Genomic DNA, 26,424 nt, shown 5'->3' with positions numbered 1-26,424 from the left:
ATATTGAAAGGGAGAGAGACAGAGTTTATGGATAAGACTTTAATGCTCACATCTTATACTGTGTTTATTCAGCTCTTACTGTGATTCTCTGGAGTAAAACTAATGCTCATCTTTTGTGTGATGTACAATAAACTTCACTGAACTCATCAGTATATTTTGGTCATCATTCGGACGGGGTTTGCTACAGCAGGCTTGTATTAATAGTGGATAAAAGCAGATGACAAATAAATTATAACCATAATTAAACTAAACTATTCCTGTTCTATCTCTATACAGCATATATTCTCTGGCTCTGTGGGCATTATTGTCCGACTCCGAGTCGAAATAAACACTGCAACTGAGAGTTTCTGTTGAGATTGTCCTTCTGGTTCTTCTGAGCGCGAGCTCGTGAGGCTCCGCCCCCTGGGCCGTGCAGCAGCAGTTAATTTGCATTTAAAGGGATACACACTAAAACAGCACGTTTTTCTGAGCCCCAAAAAATGACAATTTAAACATGCTATAAAAAATGATCTGTTGGGTATTTTGAGCTAAAACTTCACATACATACTCTGGGGACATCAGAGACTTATTTTACATCTTGTGAAAAGAGTCATAATAGGTGCCCTTTAAATTGCAAAAAATGCTTTTTGAGAAATTACCACAGCAACACTTTTCAAGCACACAAGCTCTTCTAGTGTTCTCTTTTAAGCCAGTATCAGATGGAGTTTACTGCACAAATCTAAACTTTCAGTTTCACAAAGGAAGAAACATATTCCCACAAGAATGTTTCATGTCTACGCTGTGCTGAGCACAGAGAATGAAAGTGAGTTAAAAGACAAAACTAAACTCAGCTCCCTGCTCTACTTATAGTTGTGATTTGTGAGTACAGTGTGTAGGAGAGTGGTCACATGTGGTGTGTGTACATGTTCAGTAGGTACTCCATAATGAAGAGGCTGTTAATGAGCACTAAGAGTTTCTTGAGAAAGTGGGTGGACTTTCTTAAGAAGCAAAATTGGATCTCACCCACTAATGAGGCACTGGAAAACTGCACCAGACCCTGTGCTATCACTCTGTAGTGATTAAAAGAGAACATATATTCAACAAAAAGATACATGCTCATATTTAGAGACCGCTTTTGAATCAAACACCAGATAAAGCCCCTAATAAATCTCTTGGAATTCAGTTCGGCAATCTGGAGAGGATGACAAATTGATCTGGTGTTACAGATGATCCAATGACTCAAAGTCCACCTGCCATTCTGGAAATGCAAGGACAAAAAATATGCAACACACAGTCTCTTTACAAGTCATAATTGCAAAACAAATGAGGTCTATGATGAACTACCATTCAAAAGTTAAGGTATATTTTAATATTTTAATGTAAAGTTATTCCTGTTATGGCAAAGCTGAATTTTCAGCAGTCTTCAGTGTCACACGCTGGTGCTCAAGTAACATTTCTTATTATCAATGTTATGACAGTTGATGATCTTTTCAGGATTATTTGATGAATAGAAAGTTCAAAAGAACAGCATTTATTTAAAATAGTATATTTTTGTAACAATATAAAAGTCTTTACTGTCACCTTTGATCAATGTAATGCATTCTTGCTGAACAAAAGAACAAAAAAAGTACACTGGTGTACCTGTAGAAAGCTAGTTATGAACATTCCTATTCATCCTAACATTCATTTCTAACATTTATCCTAACATTTTTGCACACAGTTCTGCATGGAGAAGATAAGAATAAAAGTGTGTTAAAGTGTGCAATAATAAATGTCATAAATTACTGGCTGGGAGATCTTGATGAATGGAGGGAGAGAGAGAAAGAGAGAGAAGTGTTTGCTTGAACTTCAGAATAGAAAGAGTAAACGGCGCCGTGATGGCTCAAGTATGCTTTAAATTAGAGCAGACCATTAGTTAATGTGTCCCGCTGGTACACAAACACACATGTAGCACATGTCCGTTAAAGCAAACAACAGAGACACTAAGAGCAGTGAGTGCGTTTGGCTTTTGGTTTATTCATGACAAAACCACTGCAATGGCAGAAGCTGCAATGGTCCCAAAATACATTGCGAGGGCAACTCTCCATGGAGTTGCTGTCATGGTAAAGGAAGTCAGATCAGTCAATAAGCTGTCTTTTTCAGAGACAACCACATTCAGAATTGATCTTTCTTGTGCAAGCTCATCATGTTTTATAGTAAAATTAATCAACAGGCTCATTGAAAAAATTTGCCCCTAAAACACATACCAAAGCATACAAAACACTGCATTTTTCAGCTGAAATGAACACTAGAGTCAGTGAAACAGCAACTTTCATTTCTTTTCACACTTGTGGTTCATTAGCATAGTGCATCATTTGTAAACTAATACATTCTCATGTTTGCATCAGATAACCAGCTCCATATGAGTAGCTTTTCTGGCATAGCAGACTTGCTCAGTGGCTCACGTTGGATTGCACTTATAATTTTGCACTTGCATTGCGCTTGGGTACGAGTCCCTTGAAACACGAGTCATGATAAAAGAGTCCAAAGACTTGTCGAAGCAAGCCAAAATGTCATGGTTTTTAAATGTGTTTTTATCCCACATTTGCTTTTGTTAACACTATCGGGTATGTTTAGGGTTTAGAGCATTGACCTCTTAGCACCACTCACCGGATTTATTTCTGAACTGCCATGGTACTTACAACAGCCAACATAATAAATTATTTCCAGATAAATCTGAACACACTTTTAGCACCACTCATTTGATACTTTTTTTAAAGTATCACGAAACGTGCATAATCCGCTACAAATGTCTATCAAATGTGCCTGTACGTAGCTCATAGCCAATCGTTTCAATTATACCATATGATGTATGTAGAGCGACAGAAATTCGACGAGGAAGAAGACGATGGGTCAGAGATTTATGTGTACATGATGGCGTTCAGCGACTATTGCCGTTTGTGCAAGACAAACACGAGGGTAGAAGGTATGTATAGATATAAACAAACTGCTTCGGTGTGTCGCATAGACGTCGTCATCGTCTTGCTGCTCCCTCCCCGTTCTGTGATTGGTCCCCTCGCTGAGGTGAAAATCTGGTCCATGGAATCCAGGCTGCCTAGCAGCGTGAATAATATCGCGCTGCGCGCAAGGCAGCATGGGGAAACCCAGGCTAAGTACAACATGTCATTTATTTATTTGATGGCAAAGCTGGATTTTCAGCAGCCATTAATCCAGTCTTCAGTGTCACTCGATATATCAGAAATCAAATCAATGTTCAAATAAAACAAAAACTGATCAAATAAATGCAGCTTTGGTGAGCTTAAGATGATTCTTTTAAAAACATTTAAAAAAAAATCTTAATTATTCCAAACTTTTAAAGAAATATATATATATACTATTTTATAGGAAATTTATGGCATTTACTGTTCAAGAAAAAAATAATAATATAAAAAAAATTGTTTGCAACATAATGGACACCATAATCCTAGCATCAAAATATTATATATCTGCTTTAATCTCATACAATCCATGTAGCCACTGAAAGATTATCATTCCAGGGCATGCATGACATCAGCATTATTAACGTCAGTCATTAAATTAGCTCTTCCTGCAAAGCTATTTCACAGCCTCTTGCTGTCCAGCTCGCTGAGCCCACTTTGATATCCTAATCACAGTTTTGGGACAAAAAAACGAATGTCACAAGTGTTTACTTTCAGTCTGAAACACGTTGATTGATTAAACATCTAGCAGACAGCAAAATAAAAGGGTGGTGGGATGGAGGCTGGCAATATGTGTCAGTAAACAGTAATCACTCATTTGAACAGATCATTTTAAGCACTCTGATAATCATGAATGTTTAATACAGTTTTAAAGCCTGCATGCATTGCAAAAAGTAACAATGATTGTAAATTACTGTTATTGTATACTTTAAATTCTTCTGTTTTACATTTCAAATTATAAAAAAATCTAAAGTTTCTTGCACTAAGAATGTCAAAAGAAGGTATTGCAGCTACATCTCGTGATATTAAAACAAAAGGATATTTCTCGTCAAGGTGAAAATCTGTCTCGCGATATCAGTTTTCCAGTCATATATTTTGTCATTGAAAATTTCTTAGTGTTCTGGCCACCTGTTCAACTGCTCATTACCATAAACATCTAATCAGCCAATCAGACGGCAGCAACTCAATGCATTTAGGTATGTAGACACTGAAGACATGAAGACTTAAAAAAATTGCCTGGCCTGAGAAGTCTAGATTTCTAGGATCCATCCTGCCTTGTATCAACGGTTCATGGTGTGTAATGGTGTGGGGGATATATTCTTGGCATACTTTGGGCCCATTAGTACCAATTGAGCATTGTTTAAATGCCACATCCTACCGGAGTATTGTTGCTGCATGTCCATCCCTTTATGACAACAGCGTACCATCTTCTGATGGCTACTTTCAGCAAGATGAACCATGTCACAAAGCTCAAATTCATTGACCATGACAATGAGTTCACTATACTCAAATGGCCTCCACAGTCACCAGATCTCAATCCAATTGAGCACCTTTGGGATGTGGTGGAAAGAGAGATTTGCATCATGGATGTGCTACAATCTACACAAACTGTGTGATGCCATCATGTCAAAATGGACCAAAATCTCTGAGAAATGTTTCCAGCACCTTGTTGAATCTATGTCACAAGGAATTAAGGCAGTTCTAAAGGCAACCTGGGTCCAAAGAGTGCAACCCGGTACTGGCAAGGTGTACCTAATAAAGTGGCTGGTGTGTATATATTATATACAGTATATATTTGCAACCCTTTGAAATTACTTCATATAAAACTTCATATAAGACTGCACTTTGTAAAGAGAGAAGCAAGAGAGAGTATTTTCGCAGGTCAATTTACAGCTGTTTTTAAGGATGTGGTCAGCTTGATTGTATCAATTGTGAGACTTAGCTTCGCACATCCTAAACTGCAACTGTAGTCCCTTTAGTGTGGGCCTTAACCAGCAGTCTTGTAAAAGATAGCGTAATAATTATGGAGTAGATGAGACTGCAGCCATATATCCAGCTGAGTGAATCTGTTTCCAGGAGACCCACTGTGTTCCAGATACTTCAGCCCTGGAGACTGATTAACTTGCTGGCAAAAAGTGACTCTACCAGCCTGAAAATGTCTGAGAGCCGGTGCATTAACAACAACCAGCAAGTCAAAAGGTCACATAGTTATTCTTACAATGTTGCCACAACATTGTAGTCTTTGAAAAGGAATATGATGGGATTCAAAAGGTGTAATTACAATGTAAAAATAGCTAAAAGAATTTCAGGTTACACTTTATTTTTAAGGTGTCATTTTTACAGTGTAATTATACATTTAAGTACTGAGTAGTATTAATTAACTACATGTGCTTACTATAGGGTTAGGGAAGGATTAGAGGTTGGTTTAGTGGTAGTTGCATGTAATTATGCATTATAGTTATTACTATAGTAACTACATGTAACGTAAACGTACCAAGGACACTATAAAATAAAGTACTTGTAATTAACGTGTAATCGTTATCTTGTTACTATGAATCATGAGGCTGATGAGCTCACAAGCATAGAGTATAACACACACATTGTATCACCTTTTTAGACCTTTAATTAAATGTACTGACAGCCTAACAAAGGTTATATGTGTATGTATGTCTTCATTAGCATTAATGATGGCAATAAAGCATGAGAACAGAAATCACTAGTTCAATCTAAATGCGTCTGCAGCAATGAATCAGCACTGGTAAAGCTGCTGGTAAATTTGTTTACCAGCAAGTTATCTTGACCTCTTAACCCAAATCTTGCAAGTTCAATCGCATCAGAGGAAGAGATGCCTGAACCACATGTCTGTTCTACTTGTGCTGTTAATTGTACCTAACCTGAGGAGGCCTCATGCAACTGGTAAACTTTGGTCAGTTTGGTTCAAAAAGCAATTGGCATTTGGCCTTGTATGTGTCTAACAAAAATATGGCTGTATGCTACTTCTGTTTATCCTGTTACTCAGCACCTTGATAAAAGACCACACCAACCTCCTCCCTTGTGCTGATAGCAAGCAGTCAACATGCCTTGTATCGTAACTCTACGTTCATGTCCCCAATGCCTAATATATTGTACAAAACATTAAACTAGCATGGTGCTAGTGCTATGCACTTACTCGTAAAGCTCACAGTTTATTTGAATGGAAGTGAAATTAGTCCAATCTAGACTGACTGCAGCTTACAACTTTTGCAACATCCTCTAAACTGACAAATACCAGTTGCTTAATAGAGGTCGACCGATAATATAATATAAAATAGTGCTGATCTTTATTAGAAAATTAACAATGACTTAACCAATATAATATTTTGAACAGTATTATAATAAATCAAAATATATAGAAATGGCCAAGCTTCATCACTACTGACACATTGATTCTTTCATTATTTTTATTTTAGTATCCTATGAAATGTATAAATAATGTAGAAGAAATGAAGAGAGAGAAAATGGCTTTGTATATGTGTGCCTTCACATGAATGTTACACCGTGCTCATGTTTTAGAAAATGTTTCATTTGCGCTTAACTACTTCATAAAGTGTATTTTTAAAGGCAGTTCTATAGAACCAAAGACTTGAAAAGACTTTTTTTTGTTGTTGATTTTTATACCGATAACTGACAGTTCCTCGTAGCAACTATTGATGTCAATTAATCAGTAAAAATTATATATTGGTCAACCTCTACTGCTTAATAACATCATCATCCAGGAAGTGACATCACTGGAGGAAAATCGACAGTAACATCAATTAGCATTAGCCATGAAGTGAAAACAGCTGCATTTTCTTTGCAGATTGCATTTCTGAACATCCTTAAAATTACAACACATTCATTTTGTACAAGTTATGGAATTCAAACAGCACTGCATTACAGTACAAATAGCTAATAGAATTCCTTTAGTAGTTAAAAATAAGGAGACAAAAAGATTAAATGTACAAGGTCTCCCAAAATGAGTTCAGTCTGAATATTGCTCACATTGTGCTTGGCATAACAAGCCAACACGGAATTCACAAAAAAGGCTCAAACTCTTGATATGTGACAAGAGCTGAGATATGACCCCATGGCATCTGATTCAGGCCTGTCACATTAAAGAAAGCAAATATGTAAAAGGATCTGCACGTGTATGAGTGCACTTTTATGCATGCACAAATCTCTCTTCTTCTCTCACTCTTCTGAATATCAACCATTCCAGTCCAGTGGCCTGATGAATCCAAGGCAGAGGAGCATAAACACTTACACGCTGCACAACACAGAGTAAGCAAGCACTTTCAAACTGACTGGGGACAGGAGGGCCAGTTTACAAAACAAAAAAATACAAGACACGCCAACATAATTAGCCCATTTAAAAATGCAAATCAATGATGTGTCCAAATAAAGTATCTTTAAATACAACCGTAGGTTTATAATCAGATTTCCTCGAGCAAACACTGACCCAAGTTTGAAGTGATGCAGAGACATTTGCGTTTGCCAAACATTCTATTTGAGTAAAAGTCTTTCACACTTTGTTTTGCACCAAAGCCACAGTAACGGAAAGGAGTTGTTTGCTTAACTTTTAATAGAGCGTACCAAACTTTTAAAAGATGCTTTGGATGTTTATGAATGCTAATGCAGTATAATGTCTCCCACAGAGAGAGGGAACAGATCCAAATATTAGGCCCTGGGGAGGAAGAATGAAAGAATATCTCATTAGATGAAGAAGAAAGCAGATTAGTATGAAAAAAGGGAAGGATGTTGATTTTTCTCTTTTTAGATTCAGCTTAGGGAATGTTATCGTTATATATTTAGTAACATCTGCCTTGCACATTCCTCCATTTTTTTAAATGTGCATTTGATAACCTTCAGGTTTAGAGTCAAAACCTGAAGAAAATTGTCTAACAGTCACTAAATTCAGAATGTTCTTTCACGGTGTCCTCATGCAACAAGTAATTTGTCTGTTTACCCTGTAAGTAAAACTGCTAGACAACAATCAGCAGAGTTGGGCAAAATTCTGAATTAAAGAATTGGCTCCTTTTCAGTTCGTGAGGTGGAATTTGAATTTAATTCCATAAAACTGTCTGTTTATAATGCTTTTTTAAATTTCAAACGTTTTAAACTTCTCTTTCTCCACTTTAAAACAATGCAGTCAAAATTTGTTAAAAATTTCCGAGGCCTCCGTTCTAAGCCGGGTCGTATGGTTCTCTGAGAGCCTCCTTGGCGGAACCACCCTTAGGGAGCGTTGTTAGGTTTTCTCTTGATTTAGAGAGTTGTCATGCTAAGACCTCCACTCCCCAGAGCTCCGCATAACATAACTTTCAAGTTTTGTGGCTCTCTGTGAGCCTCCTTGGTGAGGTGATCTTTGAGCGTAGAGCTTAGTTAGGCCTCCTCTCATTTAAGAGAGTCGTCTTGCTGAGGCCTCCGTTCTTAGAGCTACTATATCAAGTCATCGGCTCTCCTTGATGATATTTTTGCTAGGTCTCCTCTCATTTGAGAGAGCTTTTCCTGAGACCTTCACTCGTCTGGGGTATAGTGTCCCCTGAAGTGACATTGAGGATCATAGGCTGTCGCCAGCCAATGCCATTGTCGTGTTTGGACACTTGCTTCAGAAACTGGTCATGCTGGAGGCAGTCCCCAAAGCGTCCTAGGACGCAGTGTCTCGTTCCACTTCTCAGAGAACAATGGTTGCATTTGTAACCCGAGACGATTTAATTGTGGGTGGGGCAACCCAGCAGATCAAAAAACAAAATAAAGCGCTCAACAAAATGTCAAGTCACTTGTCGCAGCTGATTGGGACAGAAACTTAGGTTAGCATGGAAAAGATTGAAAGCGTTCATTGCTCATTACACCTAGGATATGGTATTATATTCTTTTCTTAATTCAAGGTCAAAACATTTTTAAAAAAGCAATTTTGTGTCAGAGACATGGCAAAGCAGTTATGACATATGACATAAGACATTGAGTGGGTTTGGGTCTGACCTGCAACATCTCCCAGTAATTCCTGCCACTTTCAAATATATCTATATATGATAGAGAGGCTAATATGAACAACAACAAAAAACAAAAAACTTTTAAAATCAGAGATTATCCTTCCATTTTCTCCTTGAACGTCATTTATCATGAAGAGATGAGGCTCTCTTCAGCATATTTTCCACACCACTGCACTTGTCTTTTCTCCACCTCCATTCAATGTTCATGCACCACCTCACTCCCTCAAGACAATCCTGCCCCCTCCCTCCATTCCCGGTGTGTGTTACCTAACACAGCAACGACCAAACCACAAAAAGAACTATGACACAAGCCTTCGCTCACAATGACGTGGATGCTCTGTTGCACAAAATGTGAAACCACTGGTTACGCAATACACAACTGCGATAAGACGTTCGATGAGTTGCACAAGTTTAGATCCAATAATCTGAGGACATTCAGGTTGCATTTGAAATGTTCATAAGAACCACTTCTCTATACACAAGTTTGAATCTATCTGATTAAGACAGGTAGAATTGATGACAACCATAACTCAAGGCTCTAGTAGCATTCCTTTAGAGACCAGATATGACATTTCTGATCACTCTGGTTCCATTTATGAATGATTGAAGTCCAAAGCATGCACTTCCATTGACAACGTGCACAGCAGATTGGTGCTAAAAGTCTCAGACACCATAATTGTACAAATCACTGCAGTTATTGCAGTCTGCACCATTAAACTCCCCCTATTAAACACTCTTCTGTCTGTGTTTAATGGCTGTCTGGATGAGTAGTGCATAGGTGCCGGTGGCTGTGTGACATGTTTCACGGTGTAATTCAGTCACAGTGTGTATTGTACCTAACACATTAAACATTAAACACACACTGCCTAGCTAACTAAGCAGAAGAAGGGATGTATTTTGACACAGAATGAATGTGAAACAGTCACCATAGAGGCACATGTGTGGCGAATTTCCAAGGCTCTATTCCAAGAACAACACATTACGGCTTTAAATTCTAGACAATAAAACAAGTGCAAAGCATGGCCCAATCTACATATATCCAAGTATAACGTAAAACAAAACCAATTACCTTGCATTCTAGAACATAAAACTTAAATATTCTTTCATGCGGCCTCTATTTTTCTGTGGATCTCATAAAAATGGTCTCACTGTTCCATTGTTTTATTACAACCGTAGCACGAGTCTAGACAGGGTGACAAATGTTCTGTTTACTAAAGGATAAAAATCTTCCGTGTCACATCATATCCTGTCCACATCCTCCTAGCACTGATCCAATCTCTTCAATGGACAGGAAGCATCTCACGACACAAAGCTTTCATTTTGTTACAGTAAGTGATAAGAGTGGATATGACTCTTGCTATGTTATTATTTTGAGTGATGCAAAACCTTCTTTTAAAGCCGATGCTTTGAGCGACGACATTTTATGGGAAACGACGAGAATAGCAACTCATTTTCTAAATTAATGTATCTAATAATTAAGATTTTATTTTGAGGAGAGTTTATTTTGTATCAACATCAATTGCTTAGTAGTAGAAAAAATATACAAAATAATATAGTTAATAGTAGTAATATTACATTATATTATGTACATAAAAATACTTAAATCTCGAAACATCTAGTTTAATGCTAAAAACAATAATAATAAAAAAATTATTAAACATTACACATATACACATTATATATTGTAAATATGTATATATGTAAATATGACTAAGAAATGCACATTATTTTAAATACTTTGGGTTTGACAATGTTTAGGCTATGATGTTGGCATTGCCAACAGTGAAATAAGCCTATAAAACATTAACATAAATTGCCTCAAAATCTATATAGTAGTTTGCAGAGAAAGGGTTAACAGTCTTAACTCATTCCTGAAAGGAGACTGCGACGGTTCCACTTAGAGAGACCAAAGAGAGCATCACAATATGTCATGTCACATTGACAGAATTACCCTGTTGTTTCAGCTTCTCTGGTTTGCAGTTGACACATCAAACATCATTCACTAGTTTCTTTTGTCATTAAGATTTATTTTTGGTCAAAGCAATACAATATCTTACCTGCAGTGACATCACACTCCACTGACCCATAAGAACATTTACCCAGACTAATTCATTGCCATTCATAAAAAACCTCAAAACAGCATAATACTAAAACCCTCCCATTCACACTTCCTCTCACGACCCATCACTCTTTACCCTTCATACCCCAGACACGCTTACCAGGTGTGTGCGACGGTGAATCGGCGCCTGTGGCGGCCGCCCTTGTTGACCATGAGCTTGCGGAAGAGACGCGGGGAGCTGCGGGGAGATATTTTGGGGGAGGTGATGCGCTTGTTGCCAGTACCCAGTCTCGGAGGCTCCAGCTCCAAATGCATGTGCTCCTTAAAGGTACGAATGCAAGGGTCCGATTCCGGAGCACTCAACTCATTGGAGGACATGGTGATGCTGAGGATGGAAACAGCCCTATTTCGCCCTTTCTGAGTCACACTACCAACTATTCCCTTCGTTTCTCTGTCAACTAGAGGTTATGCCATGCAGGCTGATGTTTTGTGTGTCAGACAGGAATAAATGTGTGCGCTTGAGCTGCTCTATTCTCTAGCTTCCTCTGTCAGCTTAGGCTTTCGGCAATGCAGTAGAATAATCCTCTCTCGTTCAGTTCCACTGACACACTGAGAACAGTCCCCGTCAGTGCAGTCACACCTCCTTCCTGTGAGAAGAAGAAAAAACTCTCTCTCTCTCTCTCTCTCTCTCTCTCTCTCTCTCTCTCTCTCTTTCTTTAACCACACCTCTCTCTGTCTTTCTCCTTTTAGGCAAAGAGAGAAAAAAAGAGCCCTCTCTGTCTTTCCTACACTGGCATAACTGACTTTTAAGATCTTCTTTCATTTATTTAGATGTCTTTCTTTCTCCCACTCACTCCTCCTGCTCTGTTTCCTCAGACTCGCACTTACTTCACTCAGCTCCAGGAAACTCCGTCTTAAATTATTCAACAGTGCAAGAGCAGGTCTTCTCTCCCATCAGTGGCTCCTCTCTTCAGGAATTACCAGGCAGAGCTTCTCATGATGTGGAGAGGAGACCCAGAGGAAGGAACCGACTGAGCACACCTAACTCTGCTAACCCAGGTGCTGTCTGCTTTTAAAATAAGCGGAATAGCTTTAAGATCCTTGGATAAAAATAAAAAAAAAGCCCTAAGAAAAGGTGCATAGTGACGGTAAAAGCTCCGCCCCTCCTTGCAGCTGATTGGCTGAGCTGTGGTTAGTTTGATGGGTGTCTCTGGCTGAATTCTGATGAGGGCTTCTGCCCTTTCATAGCTCACTGATAAAAGAAAAAATATTTAAAAAGCAATTTAAGCCCAGGATTAGCAGTGTCTGGGGAAATAAATATAGCTCTGAGTTAAATGAGGGTTTAGATGCTAAAGTGGCTGGTTTGAAGAGAAAATAATGTGAGTGAATTGGAAAGAGAAAATTATTTAAATGGAACATACAGGTGGAAAGAAAACAAAGCAGGGAGTATAAAACAGACACAAAAAGACAGAAACCGTAATAATGTATGAATGTCCTCAATAAATATAATATTATCAACCACCCAGGAAAATCGATGCACAACCTTCTTTAAATAACATGTTACATGTAATTGGATGTTATGTTACATGTGACCTAGATACCTAATCACCTATACAGTACATCAATAAACACCTACTGAAATAAATCACAAAACCGTGATGCAGTTTCCGAAGGTGAATTGTTAAATGCCCTTCAAAGCACATTTGAACGTGAAACGGCATATCGCTCGCCCTGTGTGACAGCAGCACAGCAGGATTATCTCCGGCTCTCATAAAGACATGCGGAAGAATGGAAGTACGTTAGCCAGCTATCAACCTGCCAGTCAACACCCGCCGGCAGCCAGGACTTCACCATGGAGACAAAGGAAAGGAGGAAGTAATGAGAACAGGAAAAGATGAATGAATGAATGAGAGGATAAACAAAAAAGTTGGAACAGATGGTAAAATCTTATATTTTATGTGATGTTTTGGCAAATCTTTCAACACAGAAGACCTATGATAGATAACTTAAATTCCCTAGTTAAACAAGTAAAGATCTGGGTTGAAACTAAAAGGGGTGCAATTCTGCAGATTGTTGAGGAGAGAACAGATGAAAGCAACTGAGATCTGTATGGCTATAAGTATCAGTATGGACAGTATCCGTATCATTTAGGGTTACTGAAACTTTAGTTGGTCTACTGCATTCAAATTGGAACAAGGTCATCATAAAAATGCACTGGTCACCTGAGGATCTATGATTGTGACCAGTGAGGTTGTGCATATTGAAAAAGGAAGAGACCCAGAATTGAATCTTGAGGCACCCCACTTACTAGCTGATAAATCTTGGACATGCCTTCTCTCCAGGAAACCTTAAGACCCGGATATAGATTATTTTTGCAGCGCAGGCCTTCAAAGTATACTCTATAGACCGTGAGTGCAAATGGTAACACGACATATGCACTACCTAGTATTTGCCTGTGAGGTAAACTTACTGTTTTATGCTCTGGTTCTGTAAACACAGCCATAATATGGCTTCAATGCAGTCTTTGAAGTGTAAAGGTGACAGTCAATGTTTAACCTGCTCTGTATTTCCCTCAAGATCTTCACCATTGTGAAAAAAACGGGCTCCCACTGAGCGGAAACTGGACTCTATTTACAGTTTAGACATATAAAGTACCATGTAGAGAAATAACATCACAGTGCAAATCTGTAAACACCATTTGAGGACCCTGCAGATAGGACTTCCATTTAGCAATCACTTACACAACAGACAGTCCTCCAGGATCAACCTCTTGTGAAATTGCTTGCTAAATGGTGAAAGTTCATAAATCACTGCTGCCAGGATTTGAACCTCTAACTTTTGGGTTGCCCTCCCACATTTACTATTAAACTACTATTACTACAGTCCTTTGCAGTGGTTTGCACTACTGTGTATTCCAAACCTTGTGCAGTAATGCAAGTTTAGCATCGAGTTCAATGAAGAGGAATGTGATCAAGTCACTCTGACCTTTCTGCGTTTTGAGTCTATTCACTGATGGAGCCTTAGTGGAGAGGTCTTACATAACTGAAGGTCTTACATAAAGTAATTTCCTTACTGCTGACTGCTGCAGTGAGGGAAGTCATATGGCTCACAATGCTAGTTCATATAGTAAAAAGGATGAGAGAGGCTGGCCACCAATGGGAACATTACGAGTAAGCTACGACGAGAGAGAAGTGTGGTATAGTGACAGAATGAGAATGAGGGCAAACACAACCCCTGCAGAGTGAATTTAAAATCATTTCACAGGATTACAATTTGTGAGAAGCTGTCTCGTAAACTCCAACAACTCCCCACTACATTTCTCACCCTACACAGAGCTGCTAAGTATTTTGTGAATCGGTAAGAACAAGTAAGATTTACTCTACCCCAAACACTGAGAGCATCAGTTGTGGTTTCTGCCTTTAAAAGTAAATAATGTATCAAGCTAAAGAGATTATGCATTTATTTACAGCTACTGAAAATCCATCTTTTAGAGTGCAGTTACAGTGATTTCAAATGCAATTTTCTGCTATTAATTCAGCCCAAAACATTCAGTTAATTCAGCCCAAAACAAGTCTCATCGGTTTAGTTTTTATAAACGTTATACTGCTTGTTCACTGCAAAAACAGCACAGAAGCCTACTAATTGTAAAGACACATACTAATTGTACCAATAATGGCAAAGCAGCTCTGATGCTGTATTTTATTTACACAGAGCCAAGGCAAAAAAATTAAATGCAAAGGAAATGTACATCTAGTTCAATTACTGCTTTTGTAACTGCACTATAGCCATGCAGTCAGCAACTCCTGGAGTTGCACTGAATGGATATGTGGGACAGACTCTCTGAGCTGTTAGTAAATTCATTTAAATGATTAGAATGAGTACTCCAATCCACAGCAGGAGACATTGCAGTTGACAGTGGGAGATACAGGTCAGTTTGATTTGGAGGGAAGCTGATTACTATAGGCCTACTCAGTCCCCAGCCTGCCTCCATTACATGGTCTCTAAGCACAAATCGAGCTTGAAAGTCAAAAACTTGATGCCAAAGTAATCCAACAAAATTATTTGCACACACACAATATGTGTGACTATGACCAGTGAGTGGTATGATCAAGTTCTAATGATACAGCAAGTGAGTGAGCGAGCGAGTGAGTCCCAGCCATCCTTCATCCTGACTCTTGTCTGATGGCTCCTCTTGTCATTTTCAGGTGAAGCGTAATATGAAAGGAGATGTCTCAAAATCCTTCACCAAAAGCTTTGAAAGACACCAGACAAAATCAAAAAGCCTTTGAGAAAGACAATTCTAATCTTCCGCAAGAAGTGCACTGAGAAATGAGAAAATAACAGAAAACAGAAACACATTTTACTTCGCTATCTAAATAGGTACATTCCATAGACTTCTATTGTTTTCATTTATAGCTAGTTATAAACATAACCTCACCCATAACCGTAAAAGAAAATATTTGTATTTGTAAAAATGTATTTTTATACCATTTTAACCAATGAGGCTGCCCCCAAAGGAGATTTTGTCAGACTTACTGGGTACACTGGTGGGTACATATTTGTCCCCAAAATATGGTACAAACACACAGACACAAATGAACACAGAATGTTTTAATCATTTACTGACCCTCCTGTCTTTCAAACCCATAAAATTCTTCTTGGGTTTATATACTGTATACTCCCTATACTGATTGGCTTCATCACTGTCTCCTCTCCACCAGTAAGATGGTGTGTGGTTGGCGTTCTGGCGCAATGGCTGCCGTCGCATCATGCCACATTATGGAGCACAGAGAAAAGTTCTAGAGATGAACCAATACAGATAAATTATTTCTTTAAATGTTATTTATTAGCTGGTAATATTTGAAAGTTTTTGAGCTTATAATCAACATATTGGCCAACAGAAAATATCTATATGCCATTGATTTCATTGTATGGGGAAAAAACAACACTGAGACATCGAATTTCAGATTTTTTTTCTGAATTTCTCAGAATCATCAAAATCATACAGGTTTAAAATGACAGTGATAGTGAGTAATTTTGTAAAGGTGTTTACATTAATGTACACATTATTATTGTCATTAAAAGAGTAGCTTCAACATTCTGCTAAACTTCTCCTTTTGTGTTTCTCTGTCAACAAAGTCATGCAGGTTTCACACAACATGAGTGCCAGTATATTAAATATTGCTTCAAGACAATTGACTAAACTTCACAAAGACAGATGTGTTCTTACATCATCCAGTCATTTATAGCACAGGAAGCGACAGATTAGGATGCACAGACCTCAACCTGGCCTCTAAAAGCGTGAGGAGATCTGCCCTGGAGTCTTCTATAATTGCATTTCTGAATGAATCTGTGTGACGTGATGTCAGAATTTTTCTTTTTCTCTACTCTCATGAACACACGCACATAAAAGAGTGCTCGATCCTGAGAAAGTGGGTGAAGTCACTGATGAATTCACTTGGAAGACAGCTCAGTGCCCTGTAGTGTCTTGTCCTCCAGCATCATTGTTTATGCCTGGCCCATAAAGCTATCCCACAAGCCACCTGGGAGCGCCCAAATCAATCTGCAACAGATTCACGTCAGCAGAAAAATAATTGTGCTCCAAATATAGCACTTTCCCTAAACCTTGTCTCCCGATTCTCCTGACACACACATCAAACAGACAGCTCTAACAAGAGCAGAAATGCAAGTGTGAGATAGCAGGAAAATAATGAATGCTTTCCAGGCTGAGTGTGTGTGGTTACACAGCTTCTGCACAGGTTCATGCTTACATATGACCTGCATAGAAGTTAAAAAGGGAGTAGTATATTTTTGTGGCTCACAAATGCTGCAGTGCCATCAATACTGTCTAAACCATTTAGACTGTGAAATTCTCACTTTAAATCTCACTTTAAAAGAACAGTTCACCAACAGATGAAAACTGAAAACTCATTATTTACTTACTCTCATATTGTTATAAACTCACTTGACTTGCTTTGGAACACAAAATATGAATTTTTTAAAGATTTTTTTTTTTTTTAAGAAAAGTTCTGGCCAACTTTCCCTTATAAGAATGACTCGAGCCAAAATGGCAACAACAACAAAAAGCACCATTAAAGTATCATAAAAATGGCCTTTATAACTTGTCATACAATATATTTGTGTGACAAACAGACTGAAATTTAAGTAATTTCTTAATGATAATCCAGTAAAATCTGATCAAAAATCCTGATCAAAAAATGCACTGAAAATATCCTCAAAAGAATATGCACCTAGATCATTCACCTCTTGTGTTGCTAGGTGAACTATTCCTTAAAAAAACATTCTGAGACAAACCAGAATGTATAGTATAATATAGCTTTTGTCCAGTATAACCTCAATTTGCCATACATTTGAAAGAGGCATGCAACCAAATGGCCTACATTGATATATTTTATGGGAGTGTAATGTTTTTGGATGGGGGCAGACTGATGAATGTTCATGAGGACTACTAAAGGTGTCACACCAGAAACATCTGAGAATAGGTGGCATGATGTATTTTAATCTCAATGCTGCCCTCCACTGGCAAACAATAACAACTATAAACATAATAAATGTCATCAAATGGTAAATATTTATCCAATGCATAAAGCAAAACAGATCTTTTTAGGCAGATAGAAACCCCCAAAACTTGACTAAACTTCAAGTACTATAAGTATCTAAGCACAAATGTTTTTTGGTCTCATAGTGCATTTGCTTTGGGGTGATCAGACTATTGCATCTTTGATGTCAAATCACGTCTTTTTTACCAGACAAATTGATTGATGAATGATTGATTGATGATTATAAACCAGCTGTTGCTGTGTAGCCATCTGCAACCAGACAGATTTCCCTCTCCTCATGGCAACAACACTGAGCAGCTGCAGCTTAAATCACCAGTGTGCTGCGTGCAAAATTAATAGAGTTCATCTCCCATCATGCAGCAGTTTGAGATTTACATAATTTTAGGCTATATGTAAAGCATATTTCAGATGTTAAGACCAAACAAGACATTTAAGGAGATTGCTCTGTACAATATGTGTACTATTTACCAGCTTTCCAGACATTTCTACACATCTACAGCAACTTCCAGTTCAATACTATTCACATCATTCAAATCTGAATGTTGTCAAGGAACAATGTAAAAAAAAAACTGAGAATCAACTTCAGAAACAGCTACTACGAAAGCAACAGTCACATAAACCAAAACAGCCACAGACTGCATTTCATTTATGTTTTATTGAAGTAAAATCTTTGTACAAATTAAATGCCAGTGCAATTAAATACCATTGTTTTAAATGTGTAATTTCGGCGCCATTCTAATGATAATTCTTATTTGGCCAATTTGGTTTTCTGAAAACATTTATGTGCATGATCCATTCCATGATCCAAAGTCGAAACCATGATCAGTAACAATAGATTGTAGATTTCAAAGCAGCTTCACATTAACAAACAGGAAAATAACAGTGCTAATCTTGTAATATGTCATACTATGGAAGCTTGTTTCCGCCACAAAATAAAAAAAATAAAAGATAATTGCGACTTTTTATCTCACAATTGCGAGTTTACATCTCGCAATTCTGACTTTATTTCTCAGAATTGCGAGATATAAAGTCAGAATTGCGTGAAATAAAGTCAGAATTCTGAGATATAAAGTCAGAATGCTGAGATATAAAGTCAGAATGCTGAGATATAAAGTCAGAATTGCGTGATATAAAGTCGCAATTGCGAGAAAAAAAGTCAGAATTCTGACTTTATAACACGCAATTCTGACTTTATATCTCAGAATTCTGACTTTATAACACGCAATTGCGACTTTAAAACACGCAATTCTGACTTTATATCTCGCAGTTCTGAGAAATAAAGTCAGAATTGCGAGATGTAAACTCGCAATTGTGAGATAAAAAGTCGCAATTATCTTTTAAAATGTTTTATTCAGTGGCGGAAACAAGCTTCCATAGTCCAACAGCAATGCAGTGATTGACTGGCAACAAATATTTTAATGTATATACAGCATAAGCCTTCATATAACTTTTGATATTGAGAGCTGTCATAAGAATGAGCACAACTCCTCTCAAGATATTTTATAAGGTTATGAATAATTTATTGACCAGAAAGCAAAAGAAACTGCCAAAACAAAAAATAAAAAAAATAAAAATTCCAAAGATGAGTCAAGAAATTCAAAATGAATGAGTTTTAATGAGAAAATAATCCAATGCAATGTAGCAGCGCATCTACACACAAACAATAACCAACAATGACCTGAGGAAACAGGAACTTAAGTACAATAACGAACTCAAATACGAACAGCTGTGATGATTAAATTAATATCCATGGTAACAAACTAGTGGTGGGAAATGTGAACAAAGACAAAAGGAAGTAATTACAAGCAAATTAAACGTCCATGAAAATGAAACTAAACAAACAGATGACTAAATAGTGACACTAAGGGCTATGCAGACTGTATTGTTGTTAATTCTACAACAACCCGACTTGTATAGCTAATAGGGTTCGAGGGCACCTGACATGACCATTTTTTTAAATTCTTATATAAGTAATGTGCACTACTGTATAAAAGTTTGGGGTCAGTAAGATTTTTTAATAAATCCTAAATTCATCAAGGATGTATCAAGTTGTTTGAAAGTGGCAAACTTTTCTATTTCAAACAGTTCTTTTGAACTTTCTATTCATGTAAGATTCCTAAAAAAAAGTGTACCACAAAAATATTAAACAGCACAATAATAATAATAATAATAATAATAAGAAATGTTTCTTAAGCACTAAATCAGCATATTATAATGATGTATGAAGGATAATGTGACTCTGAAGACTGGAGTAATTATCCTAAAAATTCAGCTGTTATTATTTTTATATATATTAAAAAAGAAAACGGTTGTTTCAAATTGTACTAATATTTTACAGATTTCTCTTTTACTGTATCTTTGGTCAAATAACTGCAGCTTTGGTAAGCATAAAAGACTAAAAAAAATTTACTAATCCCAAACTTTTGAACGGTAGTGTATATATAGGCTTATATAATATAAATCTTATATAATCTATGCAAAAAGAATTAATGATTGTTTACAAACATTTCAATTGTCAAGCTCAAAGTGCCACAGAACCACAGTGTTTTAAATTGGAGAAAGTTCCCTAACATCAGACATTTTACACACATAATCAGATTTAAGAGAATCAGATTTCTGAAATTGGAGGAGCAATGATAGGAGCTGATTGAGATGAACTCACCATTCAGAGTCCACAGGTGTGATGTCAATGCGAGGGGGTGTGATGAAGGGCAGGGTAGTTGGTCTTGCCATGAACTCGTCATCCGGACTGCGTGACCTCTCCGCCTGCCGCCATGATAAAGGAGGCAACTGTAGGTTCCCAGAGAACCGACGCCTCCTCCTGTGCAGGTCTACCCCCAGCGTGCAACCAGTAGAGGTGAAAGATTCACTTAGTCTGCAGTCTGGAGGCTCTTTGCTGTCCTGGAGAAAGAGAGAGTGAAAGGAGAGGCTAAAGATGGGAATTCCTTTCAGTAGATACAGAACTGAATGAATGGTATGGCAATAACTGCATGAGCAGACGTGGGAAAGTATTTCATACCACTAGAGGGCATCATCGCCTTTCACCTAACATTCAATTTAAATATTTCTTATAAAGACTGGACATAAAAGTACATGTAACAGAAGTCTGTTCTACAAACACATACGTTCTAAATGTGGAAGAATCTAACTAAATAGCTGGAATTAATATTTCACATATTTGGTTAAGGCGTGTCAGATAAATCTTCAGTCTAATATATTAAATCGTGTTACAACACTAACAAACAAGCAATGTTTTTGGACGTGGTATTTTTTCAGGTATTTTGCAGTGCCATGAAAATCCATGAGAAATCAACATCTTACTATTATACCTCCATTGTACGTTTTGTAAGGAAAAGGAATAGAAACAAACAAAATAAAAAATAAAATTCCCCCACAGATCTGAGAGAGGAGAAATACTTTGCATGGACTGATTGATGCAGTAGTAGTCGCTGTAAATAAATTTCCAATTACCTTACCAGACTGTAAGTTTGTGTGCACTTCAAAATCATGGCAAGCAAATGCTTCTTTCAATTTAATCATCCTCACAAGGTGCACACAAAATCAAACATAGACACGACCTGTAGTCAGACACAAACAAATGGAGCTCCCAATGACCAATTTTGGTGGAAACAGGAGAGGCAAGGTGCACATTTAATTCTGCAATTATTTGGGCAGCTGTCTGTGTGTGTGTGTGTGTGTGTGTGTGTGTGTGTGTGTGTGTGTGTGTGTGTGTGTGTGTGTGTGTGTGTGTGTGTGTGTGTGTGTGTGTGTGTTGGATGCAATCAGGGTTGGTACCTGAACATCCCTTTCAGACAGCTTCATCTTACGTGGTGGTATGCTGGCATTACCCAGGATACCATAGCTCTTGATACAAAGACTTGGGCTGCGTCTCATTTCTCTGTCTTACCCCTTACTCTTACCCCTTCCCCTCGGTTTTGCGCGTTCATGTGAGGGGAAGTGGCGTCCCAATTCTCATTTTGATTAAGGGCTAGGGCCAAGGCGTAGGGCTACATAGCCCTTGAAACGAAGTCTGCGGAGGACCACACTTGAAAGAGAGGGGTAGGAATTTCTCAGAAGTGAGTCGCACAAATGTATGTATTTTCAGCAGTTTAATGACACTCGTGTTTTATGATACCTTTAATAAAACGTTCAAGCGGTTTTAATTGTAATGTTTTTGTTTTGAATCACTAGTTAACCGCTAGCTAGCAGCTATGCGCTATTTGCCGTTTGCTAATGTTTTGCTTATGGTGTCACCGGCGCCGCCGTTAAATACAATGAAACAATGTCTTTGACTGATGGCACACAAGCGTGCAAAGATAAAGAGAGACCAGGCAATCGATATCACAACCCGAGATGACGGCATCTTCGTTTGTTTATGTCAACGCGTATCGCCTCTGTTGACGTAGCAGCCAGCTAGCGGAAAGGGAAGATGACGCAAACGGTAATCGAGTGGTGTCTCATTTCTTAGAGAAACGTTCTTCCCCCTACCCCCCTTCACTCGGTATCGAAGGGCAAGGGGAAGACGCAGACAAAGGGGTAGGGGAAGGGGAAGGGGTAAGACAGAGAAATGAGATTGGCCCTAAGCCTTTCTGTCCTGGTCATAGACGAGTCAGCGAGACGCGCACTGACAATTTGTCCACTTTTAAACTCTGGTATGTCTCCTAATTATGTTGTGTGGATTGCAGTATTTTACAGCTGTGCCATTGCTCTGCTTATTCAACCTTCAAACTCTGCTCTTACTGATGGAATGTAAAATTAGTGAAGATTGGCCACCAATGTTTAAAAACTCCCAACATTATGGCTGTATCCGAAAACTTGCCTAGCTGCCTTATAGGCAGTGTCTCTGCAGGCAGCGTTTGCACACAAAGGTACGTCACAAAACTGATTTTGGACAGACTATTGGGGCAGCATAAAGCGAGCTTTGGTGAGAACTAAACAAATATTTAATTACTGAAGTAGCAATTTACTGACCAGTAGTAAAAACTGACCAGCAACCATAACTCTTAGATGCCATCTTTCTTTTTCTAGCTCAACTGTCACCAAATGGAACGCATAGTGTAATGGGATATCAAAGACAGCGAAGGATACATCTATGCTGCCTTCAAAAATCAATCAGGTGAAGATATCTCAGGAGACTGGAAGTGAAGCTAACACTGGATTCAGACGTGCCAATGCCTTCCTACCTTGAAATGAGTCCTCCTAAGGCAGCATTTTTAAGTTTTCAGTTTCATTGTGCAACCACTGTAGATAATTAACTGAACAAGGATCAATATATACACTTTTAATGCCATATTCCATAATGTTTGCGTTGTTTTATTTTTGTACTGTGGATTGTTTTTTAATCCAATTGTTTTAAGGAGGCACTACATCCCTTGCCTCCTTGGAGGAAACACCCTTTATATATACAATTCAATAAAACATTCTCACAATTACGCATTTAGGCCCAATCCCAATTCTATTTTATACCCCTTCGCCTACCCCTAACCCTTCGCCTACCCCTTACCCTTGCCCCTTGAAACAGAGTGGCAAGGCGTAGGGGTGAAAATATTCCCCTAAGAAATGGGACATCACTACTACACCGTTACACGTCATTATACGTTGTTGCTAGTGCCTACGTCACAAGAGATGCACCAATGTTTATCACAAACTTCCAAGATGCTGTCGTCAGTAGTCTTGCATGAGTTACAGCTATTTTTTTTGCATTTTACTTCTGAAGTTCGCAGAAAACAACGGAGATGACGATATCTTCGATGCCTAATGCTGCGTTCACACCAAACGCGAATAGAGCGTCTGGCACGAGTGATTTCAATGTTGAGACGCGTTTACGCGCGTCTGGAGGTCTTGCGGCGCAAATGAGGCGTTTAGCGCGGCGGATGCGAATTCGCCTCATTCGCGCATCCACTTCGCTTTTGATTTGTACACGCGTCATATTGTTAACGAACTTCAGCAATTTTTTTGCAACCGTTTATTTGAATAACATGACCGTAAATATGAACACAAGATTGAATATGACATAAAGAAAATGATTATTGGCAGTCATGTTGCCTCTGTAGCTGGTGTATGCAGGTACATTTCTCATACCCCTTCGTTTGAAATGTGGTCCCGAAAAATCTTCGTTTCAAGGGCTATCTGGCCCTTCCCCCTACCCCTACCCCTCCAACCAAAAGAGAATCGAGACAACCCTACCCCTTCACGGGAACGCGCAAAACGGAGGGGTAGGGGCAAGGGGTGAATTGGGATTGAGCCTTACATTAATTTTAAAATAAAAAGTCGCAATTATACCAGTATACAAGTTTAATGCAGCTTTATGCATGTAAGACAATTCACAACAATGTTGTGTGCTGTGCTGTCCAACACAGTGATAGTAAGTGTGATGGGAAGATATGTGGGCAGCTGAAGGTGTTTGATAGCAGACCAACACTGGCTAGAAAGCAAAGGAAACTTGCCAGCAAATGATATCATCAGTACAGCTGAGAAAAGAAGAAGAGTATTTCTGCATAATCTGCCAGGGACCACGAGAAAAACTCTCAGAAGTGAAAAGAGCTCCATGTTATGAAGAGGAACATTGTGGACAGCATCTGCTAAAATTCGCATCTAAACAGTCAGAGCTGCAGAGCTCTAGATGCTAAGACAAAAAAAAAGCACTCCTACACAATCTTTCTTTACTAGAACCAATTCAAGGGGAAGGTTCCATCTGAAAACAGATCTCCATTATGTGGTCAAATTGTAGAAATATACAACGCATTCTCATCCTTGGGCGTCATATACTGACGCTTTTGACATTTCGTCGACATCGAACGCACATGGCACCCTTTAGCGTCAATATATCATGCACAGAGCTTTGTTCGGTTATGGGTAGGTTTAGGTCTGGGGTAGGGTTAGGGTTAGACCGCTAGGAGGCACCTTCTGGCCCATTTCTATCTGCGTCTCATATTGACGCTAAAGGGTGCCATGTGCGTTCGATGTCGACGAAATGTCAAAAGCGTCAATATATGACACCCTAGGATGAGAACGGGCTGAAATATATGTAAGTCTTACTCTGCAATATATATTACTTATATTGTTCAAGTAATTTGTGGGCTAGGCCTATTACAACACTAAGGGGCATTCTCCTAATATTTTGAATTTGGACTGCAGTACCCATTTCAGCCATTAGCTGTCAATATTACATACTGCACCTTTAAGAAAAAAAGGTTCTAAACAGTACCAAATTAGGGTTCTTTGGCTTGTAACAATAGCATAATCGTTTTTGGTAATAAATAGAACCCTTTTAATAAGGTTCCATAAAGAACAATGCTTTGAAAGTGCTATACCTTAATGCTGTTATAAATAACCTTTTTAATAATAGTTTATTTTCATTAATATTAGTATCTTCATATTAATTATATTAGTATTATTAACATTATTTTTATATATTATTTATGAATATTGTTTTTAGTCCTCTATCTGCCTGGTCTCTTAATCTTTTGTTTCCTCTGTTTGGGTTTTACATATTAAAAAAGGACGTTGTGTCAATTAGGTACTTTTACTTTTTATTGACATGGCAAATTGTAGCAAAAACACGATACAGATGTAATGAAGTTCCAGTGAAATATCTTTACAGTGCTCTATATATATATAAATATGATCCTTCACATATGTCCTTCATTATGTGTGTATTCTGAGTGACAATTTCTCTCTGCAGATGACGAGGTTATGATACAGGACAGCATCTGAAATACACAATTGAGTTAAGAGTTAAAGATTGTCTCTTCCAATTGATTATATAAAAACAATTATATTTATGAAGGCCAAAATTTGCAAAAACGGTGTTTAAAGGAAAAAAGGGATATAAAGTCATGATAGCTTTAATGTTTTCTTGTGACTGGGTGTTTAGGCATAAAGTAATAATTAAAAATTCTAACAATATGGATCAGAAATTCAATATCTCTGTTACTTTGTGGAGAAGAGAAGATGAGTGTCCCTAATTGAACAGAGCTGCTCACACTTATATGTTCTGTTAAACTAAAAAGAGAAAAAGACATGACTGATAGGAAACCAGTTACAATTTTTAAAGTTAAAATTTATAGACATTTTAAGAAAGAAATCATTTACCTGCTGTTTGTTGTCAGCCTGTGTAGAAGTATAACTGCATTAGCTCCAGAAAACCAGTAATGAGGTGCCTTTGACAGTTACAGATTTGAAAAACAAAAAGAACCCTAAACTTTGATACAAAGAACCATTTCAGAATATAGTTCTTCAGAATGATACAGTTCTAAATATACTGTTTCTATGTGTAAAGAACCTTTAAATAACCATCTTTTTTTTAGAGTGTAGGGGAGAGCGGGGCACAACCTAACACTTTTTGACTCTCAGTTTGTGTAAATCTAAAATCTAAAAAACTAAAATATGTTATTAATAAAATACAATTATTACCTTTTTAATAATAAAAAATTCACAAATTTTTGAGTTTGACAACAAAAACACGCAAAACACAGCTATACAGGGGTGCGTTACCCAAAAGCATCGTTAGCCAAATATGTTTGCAAGTTCCGTCGTTATCAGCATAGTTCAACGAGTCAGTAGCTATGTTTCCATCCACACGTTTTTATCCGAATTGAGTGATATCGAATGAAAAATGCCTTATGGAAACAGTAAAATTCGATTGAATTTCATGAATATCGACTCAAATGAAATCCGGTCGGTCTCATCGGATTTTATCTTGATCGATATACGGCTTAGGCCTATGCAATAAACGCTGATGGAAACGATAGATGGCGCGATCCATTTTGTCTAGCAAAACTTTGTTCGCAAATGTATGCTTGAATGTTGTGCGATTC

At 37.9% G+C, this 26,424-nt stretch overlaps 1 protein-coding gene across 3 annotated transcripts in view; it reads right to left on the bottom strand.

Annotated features, from left to right (window-relative positions):
- The window catches only part of pde4ba (phosphodiesterase 4B, cAMP-specific a), a 159,387-nt gene that overhangs the window by 87,447 nt on the left and 45,516 nt on the right, over nt 1-26,424 (bottom strand). For 2 of the 3 annotated variants that reach the window (XM_081381709.1, XM_081381714.1), the window contains exon 1: nt 11,185-11,635. In XM_081381709.1, coding sequence (XP_081237835.1) covers nt 11,185-11,402 — 218 coding nt within the window. In that variant the 5' untranslated portion in view covers nt 11,403-11,635. Of the gene's footprint in view, nt 1-11,184; nt 11,636-20,267; nt 20,507-26,424 lie in introns of those variants that run through there. The other variant, XM_081381708.1, reaches the window with a different exon arrangement.

Source organism: Scardinius erythrophthalmus (assembly GCF_964197995.2).
Source record: "Scardinius erythrophthalmus genome assembly, chromosome: 12".
NCBI lineage: Eukaryota > Metazoa > Chordata > Actinopteri > Cypriniformes > Leuciscidae > Scardinius > Scardinius erythrophthalmus.
The sequence above is the reverse complement of the archived record's forward strand: the minus strand, read 5'-3'. Positions and strand labels throughout refer to the sequence as shown.